This window comes from Paroedura picta, chromosome 2 (genome assembly GCF_049243985.1).
Source record: "Paroedura picta isolate Pp20150507F chromosome 2, Ppicta_v3.0, whole genome shotgun sequence".
Taxonomy (NCBI): domain Eukaryota; kingdom Metazoa; phylum Chordata; class Lepidosauria; order Squamata; family Gekkonidae; genus Paroedura; species Paroedura picta.
This window is the reverse complement of record NC_135370.1, coordinates 84,290,847-84,306,274: the sequence shown is the minus strand read 5'-3', so window position 1 is coordinate 84,306,274 and position 15,428 is coordinate 84,290,847. Positions and strand designations below refer to the sequence as shown.

Here is a 15,428-nt window from a genome sequence, read left to right as displayed (position 1 = left end):
GCCCGTGATAAAAACTCAGAGGGGCCAATCGGGAGCTGCTTTGCAGCTCCCGATTGGCCTGTCCGAGTGTCACTCCAGGGCCAAGTGGCCAATGGGGAGCCACGCGGCTCCCATTGGCCACTTGGCCTGCCCTGGACTGCCCGGTGAGTTGGCCGCCGTCAGAAGCTTTGCTGGCGGGAAAGGAGCAGGGCCGGCAAGTCGAAGACGCGGTGGCCCTGCTCCTTTCCCGCCTGCAAGGCAGGGTCCTTGGGTGGGGAGGGGGGGCGCACGAAGGCTTCAACGTGCCCTCAAGAGCAGGCCCGCTGCGTCAGAGATGCGGCGGGCCTGCTCTTCTGGCCACATCGACGCGGGGGGAGGGGGCGAAAAGCCAACGCCGCAGTGAGAACACCAGGCCCGACATGTCAGAGACGTGTTGGCCCTGCTCCTTTTGCCATGCTGCAGTCAGGGGGAGGGGGGGCCGGACGGGAGCAGGCCTGGCACATCGGAGAAAAACCGGGCATGCTCTGTCGCCACGCCAAAGCTGGCAGAATTGGGGGGGAGAGGGGCCAGCTGGGATGCCGTGGTGGGGGGGCCCGCAGCCAGCCCTGCGACCCTCCCCCCCGCCCCACCGGCGCCCATGCTAGCACCCATTGTATTTCAGAATACAATGGGCTTTGCCCCTAGTAGTGTAATAAGATAGTGCTAATGTTCTGAAGCACATAATACATCATTTTACAGTGTGTGTTCCTTATTTTTGAGCATTTCTAGTGGCAATTCTGTTTGCTACACTGCAGTAAAATTTATTTTTCTCCTCAGTTGGGCAAACACTTCGCAGAGTATGATCTAGATTCTAGACTGAGAAAACAACAGCCGAATTTGTAGTTAAAATCTATAGGATGGTAGGTAGAATCAAACAGGGGGAAAACTTCATGATTCAAAGACAAAGGGACTTCAGGATCCTGGCAGTCTGAAATATTGCTTCAGCACTGGTCCTCTGAATCAATCCAAGAACTAAAATACTCCTGTAGAAGGATGTCTATACCAGGTTCCACCTCTATTCTCTCTTAAAGGAGTTTCTCTCTAATCCAAGGGTCTCCAACTTTCTTAAGCCTTTGGAATTCTGATACAACGTGGTGAGGGCAGCCACAAAAAGCCTACTGCAGGTGGTGGAGATAGCTATTCAATGGCTGCTGCAGCTTGCAGGGAAGACCCTTGTGCTGTTGTGGCAGCTGCTGCTGAAGCATCATTTTAAAAGTCTGCATTGCCAATCAAATTTCTAGTGGCCAATCAGAAGCCCTGCTGGGCAAAAGCTCCTCCTTGCTCAACCCACTTTCTAAAAACACTTGGCCAGTGCTAGGAAAGGTGTAGCAGGCAGCACATTGGGGACCCCTGTTCTAACCCTAAAACAGGGCTGTGAGTCCTTGTGATTGCTTCTAAGATGGTGAGTCAGAGCTGGGGGAATTTCAGTGAAAGACATGAACAAGGAAATGTCCTTGGGAGCAGAGGACAGAAGTGTACAGGTACTTGTGCTTCTTCCTGCTTTTCACTTGTAGAAATCTCTGGTGATTGAAGAGTTGCCTCCATGTTGCTGAGCTGCTCCAGAGGAAGAGTGCTGTCGCAAAAAGTCTCTCAAATACAGAAGTATCTGATCCATATTCCAGATGATTTTACCTCCTCTTGTACGCAGGGATCCTGATCAGGTTGTTCAGCAGAAGGGTCATTCTTTTATCTTCCTCTTCTGGTGAAAGAAGGGACAATGTGGTGGTCATTGGCTAGGCAGACATGCTGATTCCAGAATGGGATGGACTAGTCTGAGTACAGTACCAAAGAAAAAAAGTTTCTTAAATTGTATGCAGAGGTGTTGAGCCCCATGCTGCTTTCCATTTATAGTTGCTGTCACTTTATCTTGTATGTTTTAGTAACATTTTAATTATTTATTGTCTACATTTCTTGCTGAGATTCAGAAAAGATAGGATATATCAGATTGCAATCAGATAACATAAAACAACCAAAGAACAATGCAATGGGACTAGGATTATATAATTACAAACTAATGTAAACAACAATTTTAAGGTATACTATGAACAAGACAGAGAGTGGATTACTTGGTAAAGACAATGCAGTATAACCAGGTGATACCCATAGTAATAATCTGTGTAGATAACAATAATATTTTATTATAAAAGAAGATGCGTTCCTGGGCCATTCCATTCTCTTTGTTTAAAATGCCCTCTTATACATCACTGTTCTGTGAAGGACAAAGTGCTTTGGAAGTTTGATCTAAACTCATTGAAGTCATAATGAAAATAATCCTCATCCATTAATCTCGGTAGATTTTGGATTGGCACCTGAAGTCAGTTCATGCTTTGGGAAATGGCCGATGTTAAGATGTTTTGTTTGTTTGTTTATCCTTCTGAGATGAATGATGCTGGGTTCAGAACCAGTTCCATAAAAATCACTGGTCCATCTAATTCAGATTGCCTACACAAGGCTTTATCGACCAGGATTTTGTGAAACCCTGGGATTTCTGGATAGGCCTGGAAGGGTTTCCTGAATGGGTGGGAGTTGATTTATTTTTAATATATTTTTAAAATTTGTTAAACATTTATTGAGTAATTGACACCCCCCCATAGCCAATGATGGGCCTGGAGGGAGTGGGAAGGGAAGGGAAGGGAAGGGAAGGGAAGGGAAGGGAAGGGAAGGGAAGGGAAGGGAAGGGAAGGGAAGGGAAGGGGCCCCAGGTGGGCACGTACACAGCTGTGCTTCCCAACCATATTCTGCACAATTGCATCACTTCTGGGGTTTCTTGAAGCCTGAAGGATGTTTCAGGGTTTTCTCAATGGTAAAATGTTGAGAAAGGCTGGTCTACACTGATTGCCAGTAGCTCTCCAGTGTCTCAGATAGGGGTCTTTGTTATTTGAGATCTTTTAACAATATTTAACCCTGGACCTTTACCAGGTAATTTTTATAATACTAACTTAGGCCTCCTCATTCCTTTAAAAAGCAGCGCTGTGTATCACTGGAGCATACCAGTCACTACTTATAGCATTGTTCATAGGTCATAGAGAGAAGTCTGAACAATGTGCTAGTTCTTTCAGTTCAGGTGATAATAAATCTATTTGGGAGTAATCAAAATGTACTACCAATATTCAAAGTCCATAATTTCAGATAATATAGGCATGACAATAATGTTCAGAATCATTTTATTATTCCCTCTTTATACTGATTAATGAAACAGATTGCTTTATAGTTATGGCATAAGAATGTGAAATGAGAAAGAACAACTCTCCAGGGGAGGTGAAATCAAGTCAGCCTTGGAAAACATTGACCTGTATTCCCAGGATAAACGGTTGTATGGCTGGCTGGGAGCAGGAACTAGCCCAGCACTAGTACTCCTTCAAAGGCCTGGAATGGCTGTTAAGAAAAGCACCTCAAGGAAATTGACTGGACTTTAAGGAACAAGGGGGGGGAGGAATAATGACTTTACAACTCCCCTATCTATCTGTAGTAAATTAAACAAAGGGTACAGCAGGAACCTTTGTGTGCCTCGCCATCTCGACTACTTGTAGATTATTCATATAATGGTCCTCTAACATCAAACAGGCCAGTATAGTTAAAAGAAGCTCACGGGCAAATACTTTTTCATCTGTAATGAGGTTAATATGTCGAGGCATGTCGGGGCAATGCTCTGGTTTTGGGGCAAAAGCTTTCTGGTAGAATTAGCTTCTACCACAGATTTTTGACCAATAGCCAGAGTGTTGCCCAAATACCCCTGACTTGCCCATGTTGCTTCCAGGACTTGCTGAAGTCCCATTGGGGACATCACTAAAACATTGTGTGAGACTCCCTTTTTTTACAAGTCACTGTAAAAAAAAGAAATTTCACTGTTTGGCAATGGAGAGGTGGGGCCTGGGAGCAGGGGACCACTGCCAATACTGCAGGGCAAGTGGGTGGGCAGGACTTAGTAGATGGGCAGGTCCTCTGGAGAGAAATGCCCACCCGCAAACCAGGCCCCTGCAGCACCTGCTGTCTTGTTGCCTCTACTGAGGGCAGTAGCAGAGAAGTCAGCCACCTCAGGCTGCAAGTCCCTTGGCTTGTCCCTGCCATCAGTAAAGGTGACTGGCAGCCCTCAAGGGGCTGACCCACACCAATACCTATGACAGAGGGAAGGTTGCATGGGTGCATGCCGGGCAACTGTCAGTTGTCACACCATCACAAGTGTCTACCACCCCCAGTCTCAGGTCTGCAGTACTTAGGAGCTGGGCTGTCTGCAGCTGGACTGCCTGCACGCTGCTGAGCCATCCTCTGTCCACCAGGACAGGTGTCAGGGGAGTGGGCTGCTCAGGGTATGCAACATCCACTATCCATGGGGTCTTGATGAAGCCCTGTGCATCCCCCTCAAGGATGCACCCCAGGGTATGAATCCTGATTGCCATACCCTATATCACTGGGGTGTCTGGCATTCCTAGACATAGAAACATAAGGGAGCTATTTTAAAAGCAGATTCATATGCTAGCCAAGGTTCCTTTGGGATCTCAATTTAAATGTTACTTACGCATGCAACCTCATATGCACCTAATACCTAATTTAAATTGGGTTACAACACATACGCTCCTGTAATGAGTACAGCATTAGCACATGAAATCTGTAGCATGCCAATATTGCAGACATAGTAGCTGAGGACTCCATTTAAATGAGATACTGGATATGTTCAACATTGCATGGTTAAGCTCTTCTTGCTTGTCAAGGCCAGTTTAAATTTCTGTCTACATGTTAACACAGTGGTGGCCCCTAAGATGACACATCAAGTGTGGTGTGGTGGTTAAAAGCGGCAGACACTAACCTGGAGATCTGTGTTTGATTCCTCACTCCTCTACATGAAGCCTGCTGGTGACCTTGGGCATAGTTCTCTCAGAATGCTCTTGGCCTCACCTCCCTCACAAGGTGCCTTTTGTGGGGAGAAGAACAGAAGGAGATTGTAAGCCACTTTGAGACTTCGTAAGGTAGAGAAAGTAGGGTATAAAAACCAATTCTTCTTCTTAAAAAACATGTTTTTTTCTGAGAGGAAAAATTCAAACTAGCCTTTTCCCCCATTCAATTTTTCCCCCAAAATGATGCCTACCTGTCATGATGGGGACAAATATAAATCCAGTCTCGCAAGTCTGAAGCCCCCCACAGAGTAGGCATGCACCCATGCAAGGACTTTCTTGGGAGAGCAAAAAGGTGAGGCTGGAATGCTCCAGTGTTCAGAGTATCATGAGCCTGACTTGCTAAAAAACTGAGTTATTTAGAATCATAGAATCCTAGAGTTGGAAGGGGCCATACAGGCCATCTAGTCCAACCCCCTGCTCAACGCAGGATTAGCCCTAGCATCCTAAAGCATCCAAGAAAAGTGTGTATCCAACCTTTGCTTGAAGACTGCCAGTGTTTTCTCCCCGTGCCAAGAAAAGCTTCATCTGTTACATTTCTTGGTTGTCAGGCTGCTATTCGAAGTATAGGACAAGGCAGTAGAAAATCCAGTAATGCTGCAGTCATTTTAGGCAACTCTTTCAGAATTTCTTCTTTGCCTCAACTGCAAAAGCAGCTTCACTGATGTGGGATTGATAATACAATGCTTACTGAAAGAGGTCTTTTGTTTCCTTGCAGCTGAATCTGATCGTAAAGAAAAGGACATGATTATTCTTGGTGCTGTTTTGGGGAGCTTATTAGTAATTATACTGGTCCTCTTGCTCGGAATGATCTACAAGTATTACAAAAGCTCGAGGAAACAGAAAGATGGAGAAGACAGCGACCACGTAAGTGGGCCTTTGCCATTCATTTATTTTGGGGAAGAACAAACAAGAATAAAGAAAGGGTGGGTTTTTTTCTTGTATAGATTATAGGTGGGAACTTAAATTTTTTTTAGTCCTGTTTCCATTTGTGGTGTTAGAATTATGGCCAAAAAAATAAATAAATCATTGACACGCACCACTGTCAAAACCATCTTACAGTTTTATGTGTATTCAATTCTATTACAGCAAGTGCAAATTGCCCTCTTCCCCGGTAGGTGCAAAGTTTTGTTACAACCTCCACTCTCACCCCAAACCCACATCCTGACCCAGCCCAAAGTCAAGCTGATGGAGGATGCCACCATCTGGCCTACAGTGCATCTAATTTATCCTCCCATACAAAGATCCCAAAGAAGCACAGTATTATCTGAGTTTACTCTGACAACATGACTAAAGCATGATATGAGTAGGTAGGCAGAGAAGAGAGCAGGAATTTACATGGCATCAGTAGATGAAAGGTTAATAAAATCTAAAACTAGCAAAGGAACTCAAAAATAATAATAAAGACTTCCTATATTGAACAGTGCCAGGGCTTAAGAGCCAGACAGAGCAAAAAGCTTCCTTGCCTTATTCAAACAATGATCCAAAATGGAATCAGCCCCCATTGTTTCCTCACAACTGAACAGCAATCAAGGAACACAAGGAATGAACATGTGCTAGGCTAAGTTCAACATAAGTACATGTCAACCAACTTCCAGGAACCTCTGAATTTGAAAGCCCTAAACTCACATTCATTCAGTTATTTCAAGGCAGTTCACAGCGAAGCGCCTTCCGATTGGCCCCTCACCAGGACAGACCAAAATTCCATTCATCCGGTCCAGTCTGGCTGCCAGTCTGCTCCTGACCACCAAAGGGAGAGGAGGTCAGCAGGGCTACGAAGGGGGATGAGAACAGAGGCTGTGCCAGCCCTTTTCGCCCCAAGGCTCTCCTAACTGTCATGTCCAACTGTAACTTTGCCTCAGAACCCAGACAGAGCTGGCAGGAGGCTGCAGAGTGCTCTCACTCCCCACTCCCTTCAGGCTTGCTGCGAAGGAGCCTTTGACAGGCCCTGACTGAGGGGAGGGAGGCGTTTTCCTTCAGAGAGCAACGCAGGGGAGCCTGAGGGCATTCCTTTTTTGGGGGGGGGGGACTTTCCCCTTCTGCCAAACAGTTGCCTGACAGGGAGGCCACAGAAAAGCCCCTTCTCACTTAAAATACTGCTCTGGTCGGGGGCTAGACACAGCCAAGCCATGTGTCTTTCTTCTTTGCAACTCTCTGCAGATTTGAGGCCACTGCACAGCGTTATTCTGCAGAAGAAACTGGCTCTTTTGTCTCCTGTTTCATCTGCACAACAACCCTGTGCAGTAGACCTCAAGTCTTTCAATTCAACAACAACCTGTGTAGGAGGCCTTAAATGTTTCTTCTCTACCACAACCCTGTCCAAAGTAGCCCTTTCTGCCTGGGGAGCTTTATACTCTGCAGGTGAGCTGTAATTCCAGGAGCTCTCCAGGCCCCACCTGGAGGTTGGCTACCCCTGAGTTGGAAATATTCCTGGAGGTTTGGAGATGGGACTTCAAAATTGTACAATGCCTCAGAGTTCAGCCTTCAAAGGAGTCATTTTTGCCTGCAGTTGGTAGGGAGAGGTGCAGGAGTGTCCCTCCTGGGCCATGGGCTATGGTCAGCCCTTACCAGCAACTGTTTGTATTCTGGGGCGCAGACAGGCAGACCATTATCAGTCCTGTGAGTCTGGAAAGTGCAGAAAGATCTAAATAAATATTTACACCCTGAAACTGTAAATAGAGAACAAGTAAATGGCTGGGTAACTGACATGACTTTTTGGCCTGGCAAATAACCTTGGCCTGGCAAACAGTATAAAAAACCTTACTAAGGTCAAGACTGCTGTGCACAGAGAGTCTTCTTCTTAGGGTTGCCAGCTTCCCTGTGAGGCTCGCTATCCCACCTCTGGAGTCTGCTATGGGGAAAGGGAAGACGATTGGAAAATGCTTTGATACATCTGAGGCCTGCTGGGTCACTGCGGCCCATTCCCAGTTCTCTCAGACCTCTCACAACCCCACATACCTCACAAGTTGACTATTGTGGAGAGACGAATGGAAAAGGTGTTTGTAAACCGCTTTGAGACTCCTTTCGGTAGTAAGCAATAGGGTACAAAAATCCATTCTTCTAAGGGGCAACCATGAAAGAAGCACGTGGGCACATAACATTTTATCAACAGTGAAAAAATGGAAAAGAAGGAATAGGGTGGGCACCTGTGTACTGTGACTACCCCATGTGTATTAGGGCAGAGGGGCATTTCGGTGTCTGTGGCCTAATTGGTTGCCATGTAATCTTCCCCTAAGAAGAGTCTCCAGTCTGATTTTCCATTCACATATCTCAGGACGTGACTCTGGAAAGCTCATCTGTAACCACTATGCCAAAATTCCCAAAGGTCAGTCCTCTCCCAAACTCAATGAACATTCCACACCACAGGTTCTTGACACCCATATCTCCACACCCATGCCCTCATTTGCCACCATGCCACCACAACCTCCCACACAACACACACATTCAACCCCATGCCCTTACAGACTGGACAACTCCTCCCCTTCCTCTTCCCACTGCCAAGCTCTAGCGCCCGTTGTATTCTTGGATACAATGGGCTTTGCCCCTAGTATCACTATAAAAGTCATATAAAATTAACATGAAAAACCATATTTAAAAGTTCAGTATAACAAAAGGTGTTGTTCCCATTTCAATCGTTTGAAGACCTTTTGGCAGGGCCCTGATGCCATCTGGAGCTCATTTCACCAGGTGGGAGCCAGGACAGAGAAAGCCCTGGCTCTGTTGAAGGTCAAATGAGATTCCTTGGGCCATGGATCACCAGCTTGTTGATGTTAAGAGCATAGTGCTCTCTGTGGGGTGGTTTCTCAGTTACTCAGGGCCCAAACAGTGTATGGCCTTGAAGGTGATTATCAGAACCTTAAGCCTGACTCATAGAATCATAGAATAATAGAGTTGGAAGGGACCTAATGGGTCATCTAGTCCAACCCCCTACACTATGCAGGACACATCCCAATCGCTCATCTACTGTAACCTGCCACCTCTTTGCCTTCACAGAATCAGCCTCTCCATCAGGTGGCTATTTAGCCTCTGTTTAAAAATTTCCAAAGATGGAGAACCCACCAACTCCCGAAGAAGCCTGTTCCACTGAGAAACCGCTCTGTCAGGAACTTCTTCCAGATGTTTAGATGGAATTATTTTGAATTAATTTCATCCTATTGATTCTGGCCTGCCCCTCTAGAGCAAGAGAGAACAATTCTGCTCCATCCTCCATATGGCACCCTTTTAAATACTTGTAGATGGTTATCAGATCCCCTCTCAGTCGTCTTCTCTCCAGGCTAAACAGACCAAGCTCCCCCAACCTTTCTGCATATATCTTGGTCTCCAAACCCCTCACCATCTTTGTTGCCCTCCTCTGGACACGTTCCAGTTTGTCAACATCCCTCTTCAACTGGGGTGCCCAAAACTGAACACAGTACTCCAAGTGAGGCCGAACCAGAGCAGAGTAAAGCAGTGCTTTTACCTCCCATGATCTGGACATGATACTCCCTTTGATACAGCCCACAATCCCATTTGCCTTGTTAGCCACTGAGTCACACTGCTGACTCATGTTCAATGTATGGTCTAGTAAGACTCCTAGATCCTTTTCGCACATGCTACTGCCAAGACAAGTCTCCCCCATCCTATATTGGTGTATTTGGTTTTTCCTATCTAAATGGAGAACTTTACATTTGTCCCTACTGAAGTTCATTTTATTCAGTTTAGCCCACTTCAAGATCATCCTGTATTCTGTTGCTGTCTTCAGTTGTGTTTGCTACCCCTCCCAGTTTAGTATCGTTTGCAAATTTAATAAGTATCCCTTTTAATCCCTGATCGGATAGTCAACTGGTAGCCAGTGCAGTTGTTGGAGAGCAGGCTAGATGCAGGACCTCCAATATATTCCTGTAAGAAACCCAACTGCTGCATTCTGCACCAGTTGGAATTTCCAGATCTGCGATCACTATACCAAGCTGGCTCTCTAAGGAATGAGAACTGGCTCAGGTATCAAGTCAGAGCATGGAAGGAAAACTTACCCACCCTCCTGCTAGTTCTCTCTCTCTCTCTCTCTCTCTCTCTCTCTCTCTCTCTCTCTAAGACTGATGCCACTTGCTGTGGGAAATAGCCACCTTCCAGAAATAGTTTTATTGTGTGTTGTTATTTTGACAATGAAAGGGGGAGAAGAAGCATCAAGCCATCCAAACAGCACATATGAAACTCTTTAGCCAGTGTGCTGTAGTGATTAAGAGCAGCATCCTTTAATCTGGAGAGCTGGGTTTGATTTCCCACTCCTCTTCCACATGCAGCCAGCTGGGTGACCTTGGGCTAGTTGCAGTCCTATTAGAGCTGTTCTCACAGAGCAATTCTGTCAGAGCTCTCAGTCCCACCTGCGGGGAGAGGAAAGGAAGGTTATTGTAAGCTGCTTCGAGAAAGCAGGGGGAAAGAAAAGTAGGGTATAAAAATCTTCTTCTTCTTCAGCACCTTGGAGCAAGCCTCAGACTTTGCTATTGGGTAGAATAAAAACATTTACCCAGCAAAAGAAAGAAGTCTGATCAATAGATCATTAGATAGAAGCACGTTTTGCTGTTCATGTAGTCAACTCTTGAATCATGCTATTGAGAAAGTACCCTATCATTTTCCCATGTGGAAATGCCTTGCCACATTAAATATGAAGAGAGAAATAACCCTGAGGTAGTTTTTATGTTTCAGAAATGCTATGTGAATGGGCCCAATGTGCTTTGGACCTGGCTTCTGAAGTCAGGCCTGATCATTTGGCATGGGAGTGTTTTTCTTATTTGTGTCCCTCCAGTGTGACCATGTTTGCCGTTCTTTTGCAGCTCTCATTGGGCTCTACTAATCACTACTTCCAAGATGATGAGACGTCTGACTTAGATGAAAATGACAGTAACTCTGGCAAGTCTGTCAGCAATGATCCAGTTACAACAGTGCCATTGGGTACCCCACCTCCCTCGAAGAAGGCCGTGAAAACCAGCTGGGCATCACCAGATTCTGAGGGGGGAGAGGAAAGTGCAGGAGAAGAGGACGACAAGGACAGTGAAAAGAAAATGAAATCCATTCTCACTAAAGACAGAAGGCTGGAGGATGATGGATATAAGTCTGTGTGGTTTAAAGAGGACATTAACCCAGAAGCCAAGGATGATGTTAGGATTATTGAAGATGACAGTGATGCAGAACAGAACAGGGATGACCATGAGGGGGATGACAGATTATGACGGCGAGGGAGATGGCAGGGGCAGGGTCAGAGGCTGCAGCAATCTGGCTTTCATAGAATCATAGAGTTGGCAGGGGCCATACAGGCCATCTAGTCCAACCCCCTGCTCAATGCAGGATCAGCCCTAAGCATCCTAAAGCATCCAAGAAAAGTGTGTATCCAACCTTTGCTTGAAGACTGCCAGTGAGGGGGAGCTCACCACCTCCTTAGGCAGCCTATTCCACTGCTGAACTACTCTAACTGTGAATTTTTCCCCACTGATATCTAGCCTATATTGTTGTACTTGAAGTTTAAACCCATTACTGTGTGTCCTTTCCTCTGCAGCCAATAGGAACAGCATCCTGCCCTCCTCCAAATGACAACCTTTCAGATACTTAAAGAGGGCTATCATGTCCCCTCTTTTGTTCCAGGAACCCTCTCAGGAGATTATCCTAATGTCCATCTTTTTGATACTGCTTGCTAACTTGTATTCTTCTGGACTACCAGTGAGCAATATCTTTAGCATTGGATAACTGATATATATATATATTTAGGGCAACCTTTCTCAACTTTTTTACTGTTGAGCAACCCTGAAACATTCTTCAGGCTTTGAGAAACCCCAGAAGTGGTGCAATTGCACAGAATATGGTCAGGAAGCCTAGCTGTGCACATTACCACCCAGGGCCTCTCCCTTCCCCTCCCCCTCCAGGCCCAACATTGGCCATTGGGGGAATCAGCATGACCATATATGATCATATCACCTGATAAATGTTTAACAAATTTTAAAAATATATAATTTTGAGAAACTCTTCCAGGACCTTCAAAAAACCCCAGGGTTTCAAGAAAACCTGGTTGAGAAAGCATGATTGAGAGAATCATTATAATCACTGGAACCAAGAAAAATGATATACAGAGTGCCTGGGGCTGTCTTAAGGTATTAATGTCTCAATATTCAAATGCAACACTCCCATCTTTTATTATAGCCTTTGCTGCTTTTAAACAATGTTTGTTTTTCCTCTTGTCCAATTCCTGTTAGTTCAATTGAACCTGCAGAAGTCTGCATGGGGATCAGCTCAGTTGCACTTGCCAGCATAGCCATACGCCAGGCATCCAAAGCGGACAGTCTAGACAAGAACGTCTGCAGAGCACCTGAGCAGTGATATAAGCCAGGGGTAGTCAACCTGTGGTCCTCCAGATATTCATGGGCTACAATTCCCATGAGCCCCTGCCAGCAAATGCTGGCAGGGGCTCGTGGGAATTGTAGTCCATGAACATCTGGAGGACCACAGGTTGACTACCCCTAATATAAGCCACCTAAGAAGCAAGACAAGGATTAACTAGGTAAAAATGAATGGCTATTGGTTGCTTGATAGATTCATCTTATTTCTACAATTTTTACATTGAAATGTCGCCAGTCTGAGAGTTAGATTTGAATCCAAGGTTTCAAAAGAGACTTAGGCTTGGATCCAACAGTCATCTTATCTCTTTTATAGCCTTTACTCATGGCTTTAATCATAACACTCTCTCAACAGTCTGTGAACTTTGCCTGCCTTTGCATTGTGAGGATACTCAGTGTGGTACTTATTGATGCCAAGAATGCATTCACCATTTACCCTGTATTTATTACCCACATAACATTAGAGGACTTCTTAAAATCAGTAATTGCCATGGCTCAAATCACTATGCATGCATGCATGTGCCGTCAAATAGCAACTGACTTACGATGACCACAGCAAACGGCTTTCCAGGCAAGTGAGAAATAGAGCTGATTGGGCTAGAGCCATTACCAGTGGTATTTCCACCCCCCCAAGGCCATCCAGTAACAAGGAAAATGGCAGCTGCCCAAGCGAAAAAAGGAAATAGTGACAATATAGGCATGATCTTGGAAAATAGCCTAATAACCCTTTTACTACTAATATTCTTCAGCTGCACTCGTTCCATTAGACTGGCAAAGCTCTGGCTGGTGAAACAGCATGCTGAGGATTCAGAAACAATGACTGGGACACAATTAGAGCAGCAGCATTTCATGTGGATACTCCAAAACATGTTCCAATTTGATAGTTAAAGTGGGGGGAGGGGGAAGTATCTATGTGGAAGCATTTTTAGATGAACTGCAATGTTTCTTTGCTAAAGACTGCAATGTTAGGGGCAAAACCTTTATTGGTGTGGTCCTAAGAATACTTACTAATTTGCTGGAATGTGGCTTACTTTAAGGTAAATGCACATGGGAACAGGTAGCAAAAGTACTTTGTTACATGTTCTCCTGACATAGTTTGCCCCAATATTACAAGCATTAAAAAAACAGCAACTTATCTAGATTTATTCTTCCTCCCATATATTACAAACCTTAAAGAATAATGTTTTGTTTTTACAATGAAAGGAATAGTATATTTGCTTTTATCAAGCTCAAAAACAGGACATCCTACAAGAATTTGAAAAAAGCTCTGCCATCTAACAAAATGGTGACAACCGGACAAATGCCTGTTTCTACAACTAATAAAATCACATATATGGCTTTATCAACTTCAAAAACATATTTTGACACCAAGTCTGAGTATTCTATGTGTATTTTAACTATCACAATAACTGTATCAACAATCTTGGAAATTGGCAGCTACAGGAAAAATATTTCCCAAAATTAGAATTAGCTCCAAAAAAATTTATGTTGTAGTGTCCAGAAACACATAATAAAATTCTCTGTACTCCCCCCCCCCCTTCATGGGGAGATGGTAGCTGCGGGACTATGGTTCCTGTACTCTGGTGATGAGTTATAATTCCAGGGAAATGCCAGGTCCTACCTGGAATGTGACATCTGTAATCAACATATAAACTAGCACTTTCTTTTTGAATACCCACATAATTTTGGTTGTCATTGCAGAATGCTTTTCAAGGAAATTACAAAAGATATTCCAGATTTTCATTAAAAAGTTGAAGTCAAACATTAGATCTGATATGCTACTGAAAATTGTTTTAAAAAGATGTGATAGAAGTGCCAAGAAGAAGAAAATCTCTACCAGTTGAAGAATGGCTACGAATTATTGGCAAAATAGAGGAGAAGAAATTTGGTGGGGGGGGGGATGTGACAGATTCACTAATTTTTTTATAAGGTTACGTAAGAGATGCCTTTAAAAGACTGGAATTGTCCTTCAATTTGATTGTGACAGCAACAAAAATATATGAGAAATGCCAGAGACAAAGAGAAACTTCAGCGATCAAAGAATAGATAAATAATGGGATACAGCACAAAGTCGAAACTGACAAGCTGTGTTTGAGTTAAAGAAGGTAGACAAAAGATTAATATATTCTGTGTAAGGAGGATCACCGCCATCTATTAATAGAGGAAGACAAATATATTAAATCTTAATCATGTGAATTGTGAAACCTTGCTGTGATAACTGTTCCATGGGTGGGAAATAAATGATGACACTATAATATGTTGCATTTGTCTTTTTAAGATATTGAAACCTGTTTAAGATCTAAAATAATATCAGTCCATTAAAATCAATTATATGAAGTAAAGACAGAATAATTTTATTGGTTGTCAGCTGTGATGTATTTGTGCAATATTTACTGATTGGGCAGATAATATACATACATATATATATATATATATATATATATATATATATATATATATATATATATATATATATATATATATATATATATATATATATAGCTTTATGATTTTGTTTTCACAGATTCTCTGTAAACCACCAAACCCCATCCCAAAAACCGCCCCAGTCCCATCAGAGAAGATGGAGGGCAGGGCAAGGAAGGTCTATGCCCAAAGGGTAGGCAGCTGAAGAATGAGGAGAGGCTGACCAGAACGAAGCAATAGGGAGGGACGGCAAGCCTACTTTTTATCCCTTCCGCTTTTTTGCTGCTTGGCAGTGGTGCCTGGGGGTCTCCTCCCCTCTGAAGCACAATAAGGTGACAGAAACTGATAACTAATTCTTTGCCTGACACAAGTAAGAGAATGAGCTGCTGGGGATGTTTGGAGAAGAAAAAGAGCAGAGCCTGGTGCAGCTGCCGAGCAGACGAAGGAGAGGACAAAAAGCAAAGGGATTAAATAGGGCAGGCTGACTTCTCCCTCTGCAACCTTCCTCTTGATGGTCCTTGCTTGCTTGCTTCCCATTTTCAACACACAGAGGCCTTGTGTCCATGCCTAGTCTTGCCAACTCTACATCTGAAAATCTCCAGAGATCGGGGGACAGTACTCTGGGAGTGGGGTTGACAGACTCTCAGTGGGATCTCCCAGAATTGTGATTCCCAGACCACAGAGATCAGTTACCCTGGAGGCAATGGTGGATTCTAGGACATTACACCCTCCTGCG

At 44.3% G+C, this 15,428-nt stretch overlaps 1 protein-coding gene across 2 annotated transcripts in view; it reads left to right on the top strand.

Annotated features, from left to right (window-relative positions):
* The window catches only part of CDHR5 (cadherin related family member 5), a 45,846-nt gene extending 31,230 nt beyond the window's left edge, over window positions 1-14,616 (top strand). Inside the window, exons 15-17 of one of the 2 annotated variants that reach the window (XR_013228258.1) lie at window positions 5,626-5,774; window positions 10,718-12,263; window positions 12,381-14,616. Coding sequence is in view for 1 of the 2 variants with exons in the window: in XM_077321375.1 (XP_077177490.1) it covers window positions 5,626-5,774; window positions 10,718-11,113 (545 nt within the window). In the remaining variant the exon portion in view is untranslated. Of the gene's footprint in view, window positions 1-5,625; window positions 5,775-10,717 lie in introns of both variants that reach the window. The other variant, XM_077321375.1, reaches the window with a different exon arrangement.
* Window positions 14,617-15,428: the final 812 nt, after the last annotated feature.